The 8,746-nt window shown below is 31.6% G+C and overlaps 1 protein-coding gene across 1 annotated transcript in view; it reads left to right on the top strand.

Moving 5' to 3' along the window:
- Nucleotides 1–8,746, top strand: part of LOC106477128 (protein kinase C-binding protein 1-like) — a 37,143-nt gene that overhangs the window by 17,836 nt on the left and 10,561 nt on the right. The window contains exons 8-11 of the mRNA XM_022381425.1: nucleotides 1,435–1,568; nucleotides 5,497–5,556; nucleotides 6,317–6,372; nucleotides 6,639–6,837. Of these exons, the coding sequence (XP_022237133.1) occupies nucleotides 1,435–1,568; nucleotides 5,497–5,556; nucleotides 6,317–6,372; nucleotides 6,639–6,837 (449 nt within the window). The remainder of the gene's footprint in view (nucleotides 1–1,434; nucleotides 1,569–5,496; nucleotides 5,557–6,316; nucleotides 6,373–6,638; nucleotides 6,838–8,746) is intronic.

Below are 8,746 nucleotides of genomic sequence, written 5' to 3'. Positions count from 1 at the left end.
CTGTATATATATATATATATATATATATATCCATGTCAGTGTAAATTACTTGTACCTGATGATGACTAAACCTTGTCGAAACATTGTACATTTGCTGTTATGTTAAACTTATATTAAAGTTTTTCTTCATTACCCATTCAAACCGTCTCCAACCATTATTTGTCTCAAAGTGGGTTCCTCGTCATCGAATTATGTTTGAATATTGTTTTTACCTGTAATGTTAGCCAGTGTTGTAAAAGAGAGTCAATAGGCTGGACTGTAAATTTATGTAACGTTTCTAGATTTAATGATTAGAAGCTTTATTCCTCATTGTTGACTTACATGTGGAAAGTTCTGTGTATTAAATGGTGGTTAATAATTTGATGATATGAAATTGATTGATGAATATTTTAAAAAAGTGTTTTCAGTATGTTATAAGTGCAGTAAATAAGAGTAATTTATGCATTGTAAAACAGTCCATTGCGGATCAGGGCCAATGTTAATTTGTTCAGTGAAATTCTGTTGTTGTGAGGAAGTCAATTTATTTACTCGAAAGGATTTAAGTTGTGATTTTTTGAGCCATTCTCTCAATCAGTTATTTTTTGTGGAAACAAAAAACTATGTTATTATTGTTATCTCCTTTGCCCAGAATGAACATATTTTATTATATATTTTTACATGAATACATATAATTTAAGGATAACAAGAGACCTGTTAGTCCATCTAGGCCACCTCATCAATTAAACTAAACTTTAAGTTACAAAAACTCAAAGCCAGCCCACTCCCTTAAATTAACTGCATGTACCACATCTGAAGGCAACCCACTCCAAAGGACAAGTACACTGTTCGAAAAATTAAGCTGTCATAGCTGAAGACAACTCCTACCCTGCCAAAATTTATACTTCTATTCTCTATTCCTACCATTCTCACTATTAAGTATGAAAAATATGATGCATCAATATTATCAATTCCCCTAATTATCTTAAACACCTCAATCATATTTTTTCTAACTTTTTATTTTTAAAGAGAAAACAGTTTCAGAAACCTTAACTTGTATCATTGTATGACAACCTTTCTATCCCAGGTATCACCCTAGTAGACCTAATCCGAACCCTTTCCAACAATTCTGTGTCCTTCCTAAGGTAAGGCACCCAAGACTGAACACAGTATTCCAAATGTGTCATTGTTGGTTTACTCTATGAATGTCTTTAATTTTAATATATAAAATATTTTGCTTAAGAAAAACGATATGAAGTTTCCAAACTACCCATAACCAAGCAAGAACCAAAAGAAAATAGACTAGGACAATATGATGTAATTAGAACCTTTGACAACCATCAGTCAATAACAATTTGAAGTAAACATTCATAAAGTGAGAACTAGCTTGCTAGAGGCTGTGAAGCATTTCTCTTGTTACATACATTGGGTAGAGACTAGTTCTTGTATTTTATGTAGCTCAGCATCCTCTTACTGCAAATGCAAAGTCTATTGTGAAGCAAGTTAAAAGAGAAGTAAGTGAAATTGAAGTCTGTCCTGATTGCTACAGTCATTCCTGTTCTCTGAAGGATGATTGGTTCATTGAACCATGTGTAAGTTTCTTTAATCTACTAGTAACTAGTATATATAATTAGTGCTTAAATGGGGCTGGATCTTGCCTAAGAAGAATGATTAAAGACATTTTAACATGTCCTTCAGGAGCCAAGGGGTGTCTTTATGCTACAATTTGTTTAATATTAAAAGTAAGTTCAATCTGGAACTCCGAAAGAGGTTGGTTTTGGACATATCTTTTCCAAACAACTTCGAGACAAGTTTTTGTTTGTTAATTGATAAATTTTTAAGTGAAATACAGCATCCTCAAGTCCCCATACTAGCTAGTACTAAGGTCTACCTGCTGGGAGTAAATTCAGTATATACCATTAAAGCCACATTCTCAGCATCATTAATTAAGCAATTGCCAACCTTTTATGTTTAGCTTTCACTTGAGATACAAATGATTTCACCTGCAATTCGGTAGGGAAGGTCAAAGCATCATAATAGTCAGCAGTACGATAAGCAGACAGGAACACTTTAAAAGCAGCTACAGGCATAATATTGTGGTTCTAAATGATTCCTGAATACCTCTGCGTGTAATTTGGAAACTTCCATGCTTTTTGTGCTTGGCCGTTAAGCTCATGATGTGCTGAAAAATTTCGGTCACCTTACCACTTCAAATCACTTTTTGCCAACCCAACACTAAAAGAGTGTGGGAAATGCCTTCTTTTTAGCCAAAATAAAAATTTCCAAAAAATTTCAGTTCAAATTAAGAAAAAACTGGATTGGGTAGTTTTTTTTTTCAACAAAAATGTCCCTCACTGGCTCGTGAGGGGCCTGTTAAAATATATTTGAGCTATGCATGAAATTGTTTGTAATTATTGGAGTATTTAACAAAAAAAAGACCTGCCTCCAAAGGGATTCAATTCAAAGTTAACACTTTTTACATGATTTATATTGTACATAGAAAGCAACATGCAGGTTATTTATGTCAGGTCGACATTAGACATTAAGCATAGATCTAAATTCAGCTTTCGGTTCCGTGAAATAAAATAATCACTCTAATTTACTGGTAATTAAAGTGAGTCCTAAAATTTTGTTGTATTTTCAAATTCGTCTATTATAACAAAGAAAAAAAAGACTATAAATCTGAATTGTACTACACTAGCACCGAGTTTTACCATTATGAGCACAGCAGTTGATGGTAATGGAAAAGAAGAATTGAGGTTTAGGCTTTGTGTAATTGAAGATGAATATGATGATGTTAGGCCTATGAAGAGTGATTTGCCTGTGTGCAGGTTTTTTATAGCCAAAATTCGATTTTTCTGAAAAAATATTGGATTATAGCAAAAAATAGCCAGCTGGAGTGTAATATATATATATGTTCCAAGATTGTAACATTATGTGTAGAAAAAGACTTGTGAATGAAACTGTGCAGTGGATAAAGTATCAAGATTGTTCTTGTGGTGATACAAAATCCAAACAAGAAATATCCTTAACAAAAAACGTTTACAAACACAGAGACAGTGCATCCCATAAGGCCACCATAAAAATCTTAGAATCTTCTAAAACTAAATCATTAGAGAACACGTGTGCTAGAAGTATGGTACATCATGAAGAGACCACTGCCAAAGTATTCAGGATTGCAAATGACGTTGTAAAACAGAATTGGTCTTTTCGAGACCTTAGAGGTAAAACTGATTTGTGATTTGATGCGAGATGGATTACTTCATATAGATGTGTGTTGCACAAATATTGTAGAACACATTTTCAAAGAGTACAATTCAGTCAGAATCAAAATTTGATATTTTGGTTTGTGAATCCATTACATTAAATCATGCTTCTGCTTTAGGTTTGTGTATCAGGCAGGTGGCAGCACTGTCTATGTAGGGATGGCTCGGATTGGTCATTGAAATGATATTTTAAATATCTCTTCAATAGATCATCATAACTTTACAATACTATACAGTGTTTCATTTTATAACAGTAGGGATGGAATTAACATGCAGCAATATATATATATAACTATTCAATCACAATTTAGTTTGATTTATCCTGTTTTTATCTGTTATCACTGTACTACACTGTGTACCTGTGCTATTATGTAGGGATGATACAAGTGGCATTTCTACTATCTTGTTTGCATTGTTTTTGAAGGATTGATATTAGCCATCCCTACATCTACTTCCTTTTTTGAAAAGGTTTTTCTTTACTTGTACATATATTTCTGGCTCATACAGAAATAGAAGATCTGGTAAACTTTTTCTTAGATTTAATTGAGCTTTCAGATATGAATGCAAATGGAACTTTTACTAATTGAATAAAAACCCATAACACCATTGAATTCACAGAAGACTTTTTAGGGACAGCTTAGTAGCATTTTTTGGTAATGTTGCATAAGTAGTGCTTGGAAAAAAGAATGGTATTGCCAAATTGCTGAAAGGTTAATTATCCAAAATAAGATTGTGGAATGGGACTTGTTGATGATGCTCTGAATGAAGTAACTGGCATCAGCTACTTTAGAAGCTGTATGTAAGTGTGTAATAAGACTCGTAAGGGCTGGCCTCAGCTTAGGGTAAGGGGGCCTCCCTCCTGATATATTACCCACGTTTATTTGTACAGTATTTTATTTTGCATAAACTACATATAAACAGATCAACTTAATTAAATCATAAAACAATAACATTCGCATATCATAGTTTCATCAGAAGTGAAGTTTCTTTTTTTTTTTCTGTGGAAAACAGTTGACCACATTCTTTGTATCCAGACACCTAGATCTTTCATCTTATATTTACAGAATGACGAGTTCAATTCATTGTGTTTCCTTCATTGAACTTCTTAGATAATTCTTGCTTAAATTTAATTTGGAGAAGATGCACCATGCTGATGTTTCTGTGACAGAAAGTGTAAGAAATAGCAAGAATACTGCACACACACATCTGGAAATGCTGTTGAAAGTACGTGTTTGTCTACCACAAGTAATGTTGTAACTTCTTTCACAGAGCTTACTTTCAGAGTTCGAACATTCTCTATAAAGATAATAGCTGTTCCGATAGTGTTGCAGATAGATCTGTTTTGTAAGTCTCTGCTATGGATTATCCTGAACCGTAAAGCTAATCGTCTGAAGAAAGAGAAGTATTGCAAGGATTTTGAGAGTTTATTTCTAACTATAGCAAAAAGAAAGGACCATCAACATCATTTTGATATCAACAAGCAAGTGCAAAAAAGGGTTTTTTCAAATAAACTTAATGTAACACCTCTAAGAGCTACACTGTTAACAAGCACTGTATCATGGTTAATATTTATATGTCTAGTTGAACCTCCTATAGAAATTTTTAACCCAATTTGTTTTTATTTTCAAAACTTGGTTCTAGAACTTTTGTATATACATATATTTGTTTTAGTTTGTTTTTTAACTTAAGTGTGAGGTTCATCTCTCCTGTTGTTTGAAACTGTAAACTGTGAGTTTTGAACAATTTAATGTTAGAAAATTCCCAGTGTATTAATGTTTCACTGAAATTGTGTCTGATTGTTGTGCCTACTGCATTGGAAAGGAATTAATCTAGTTGCCTGATGTAACTAAAGCTTCCTTTCAACATAGGTTCTTATTAAATTCAATTTTTTCTTATTATTATTTCACTACATTGGTTGAATTACATAACAAATATTTAAACATTATATCATTAAATTGTGTTGCTGCTTCTAAATAGTTTAAGAAGCTGCTAGACTGCGAAATTTCCATTTCATAGAACTAATAAAAATGTAATCTTTTATTGTCTAAAAAAAATCATGAAAAGTATATCCCAGATTTTCTTTTATTTAATGTTTTTTTTCTCAATTTTGGGTAGGTGACTACTAAATGTAATAGCTTTAAAGTGTAAATATGAGTTTAATGATTCTTGTTACTAATTATTATTTGTGTAGTAAGTTATTAAGGAGTTTTATCTTCATAAATTGGTATATGTATTTTTCTATTATATTTTTCAGAGAATGTCACACACTTTGATATATGCCAAGTTAAAAGGTTATCCTTTCTGGCCAGCAAAGGTGAGAAAGTATTTAAAACTTTGATTATCTGTCTGTCCTTGCATGTCTGTTTATCTCTATACTTATGTATGTTTTTAATAAATTACAGACAAAACACATTATATTTTGTTCTGTACCTTCGAGAAAGGTTTCTTAATACATTTCCTCTCAAAATGGGTGTAGATGAGGTTATACGTGATCTTCGTAAGTACTTTCCTTTAACTGGAGGTGATAATTGCTATTTAGGTTTTTTAGATGGGCGAGAAACTACTGATCCAGAACATATACTGGATTGTTTCGAGTATTTGTAAACAAAATTTTAAATAGCTAGTAGGATGCAGGAAAACTTGATAAAAATCAAAAGAAAAAAGTCAGTATTAAGGAATATAATAATATTTTTACTAGTTCAGGGATATCTACTTACATGTACTTACCTGTGTTACTTAAACAACTTCAGATGCAACTCACCATCCTTTTTATGCTGAGTCATATATAAAAACCTTTTGAGCTTTTATATATTTTATCTGTATTTTTTAATAGTGTTAATAGTATTGTTAATACAAATATTATTGGGTTAGGTTTTTAAGAAGTTTTCAGTGAATTGTTCTACAAATAAATATATTGTTGTTAAGTTCAAAAAAAGGACATAAATATATATACATATTTGCATACACACACAAGTTTTTTATGTATATGTACAGTTATCAATTTGTTATTGTAACATAGTGATATTTTTTAAATAAATTATATATTAAAATATTCTTTTGATGTTGTTTTTTAGGCTGCAAGGGTCCTAAATGGCTTTATTGATGCCAGATTTTTTGGTGCTCATGACAGGTAAGATATTCTGTTTTAAATCTAACAACAAGTATATATTTTTCTACTCCACAAATATCAACAGCAGCTTCCTTTTTGCCATATTTTTGTCAGTGAATAATCATTTGATTTTTTTTATCTTCTGTAAATCTTTAGGTAAATTGTCTTTAGGAAAGAAAAAAATTTAAATTTGAAGAGACATAATAAGTAACTTGTTTAAATAAAAACACGTATGCCATTCATATACAGAAAAATGTTCTAAGGAAATTTATGTTATTTTTATTCAGAGCATGGATCCCAATTGATAAGTGCTATTTAGTTTCCAAAGATCCTCCAACTCCCCTCAAAAAGAAAAATATGGCTCTTCAGCGTTCAATGGAAGAGCTGCAGGCACACTTGGGTAGGCTTCAGAAGAAAAATATTCCTTTTAGTTATGCTCCATACAAGACAGTAGTAGATCCAGAGAAAATTGTCACATTATCCAAGGTACGTTTTCTTATCACTTTTCAATAAGTTTTGTAATGAAGAAATATGCTGGACATTTTGTTTTGATCCCTAGTGGTTCAGTGGTAAGTCTAATGGCTTATAACACAAAAACTCAGGTTTTGATGCTCACAGTGGACTTTAATGGACCATAATTGCCTGTTGAAACAAAAGGAGACGATGTTTTTGCTTCTGTACTGAGGCCTAGAAACTGAAACATTGTTTCTATTTCTTTTAACAGGTAGTTGCAGTCCATTAAAGTTTTCAAACTTATTATGTCTGCTTTGCCTGAAGTTCCACTGAGAGAACATAGATAGCCCATCATGTCGCTATGTGCTTAAAAACAAACACAATTGTTAATTAATGCTGCCTTTCAAATTATTTTCCAATAAAATACAGGTTAAAAACATAAGTTCAGATACATCTTTGTATGTGGATGAATCAACTTTCTATGATATTTTGACTTTTGAGTTTAGTGTAACTTTCATCATTTCTGTTATTACTCTGAGGTGTCACACTTAGGTTATTTTTCATGGAATCAGAAGGAGATGAACCTTCACTCACCATTGTATATTGGGATTCCATAATTGACAGTCTACTGTTCAATTTTGTTATTGTGATCTAGTTGCAGCTGTATAGAATTTTTTTCTTGTTTCTTAACTGTATGTATTAAGCTTGCATGTTTATATTCTTTGTTTTTTAACTGTATGTATGAAGCTTGCATGTTTACATTCTTTGTTTTTTAACTATGTATTAAGCTTGCATGTTTACACTCTTTGTTTCTTAACTGTATGTATTAAGCTTGCGTGTTTACATTCTTTGTTTCTCAGAATAGTACTTTGTCATTTACATATTTTGATATTGCTGTTGCTTCTAGGATACCTGTTTTTATACAGGGGTTTTCTCAGTTTGGTTAGTGGACGTTCAGTTTCCTGTAGATGAAACTGTTCATTCCTTACTGGCTCACTGACTTTCCTGTTTTCAGGATCTGAGGCTGGAAAGCCATCAGGTTTTTTTTTCAGTATTCAAGTTCTGAACCTCTAATTATGTTAAATGTGTGGTGTACTCAATGGTCTCTTATTAATCTGCAAGTTATTTTGGGGATGGATACTTTGGCTGTGATTTAGGTGTGCCATCAATAATTCTTACCTCCTGCTCTGGTGAGATTATGTTTTGGTGATTGGTTCCTGTTAGACCCCTACAATATTTCTGTTTCTCCTTATTTATTGCATGACTCTGAAGGAAAGTGAATTATCTGTTTTCACTTTCTCCACATTTCTCTTCAAGGGCAAAGTTTTCATTGTTATCTTAATATCTGGTGTTCATCTTTGCTCACCTGTGATTCACTAAATCGGTTGAGTTTTTCAACATTCTCTCCTATATTCTCTTGCTTCTTGGATTAAGCTATTGGTCAGACGTGAAAAGGGGCGTATCTTTTTTAATACTAAATTGGAAAGGTAGAAAATTTATGGTGGTATCAAGCAAATTATTTACTAAAACTTTGTTGCATTTTTTTCAATTATAGTGACAAATTTTTATAAGAATATGCTGAGTTAAATAGTATTTCATACAAAATTAAAACTTGCTTAGTTGTATGCCCTGTATTTTTTCAATGAGCTAATTTTGTTTCAAAAATATGTAATTTTTTTTAACGGAAAAATAGCTTTTCTTTAGAGTTTAGGCAGTCAATATAATTCAGACAAATATATATTTCTGTTATTGTTTTTAAAATATTTCCACTTAATTGTAGAATCATTGTGTTAAGTGTTATAGAAATCTGTCCCATAACTTAGATATATTTACATTTAAAACATTTTGTGTGATTTAACCTTGATTATGGCCTAAGCCAGTAAAAGTTATATAATTTGAACCAAAGTGTGCAAAAATTGATTAGGCTTTAATAAGAAATTTT

The sequence above is a fragment of the Limulus polyphemus genome, unplaced genomic scaffold (genome assembly GCF_000517525.1).
Source record: "Limulus polyphemus unplaced genomic scaffold, Limulus_polyphemus-2.1.2 Scaffold162, whole genome shotgun sequence".
Classification (NCBI taxonomy): domain Eukaryota; kingdom Metazoa; phylum Arthropoda; class Merostomata; order Xiphosura; family Limulidae; genus Limulus; species Limulus polyphemus.
Note: the sequence above shows the minus strand (reverse complement) of the source record. Positions and strands in the feature narration are given on the sequence as shown.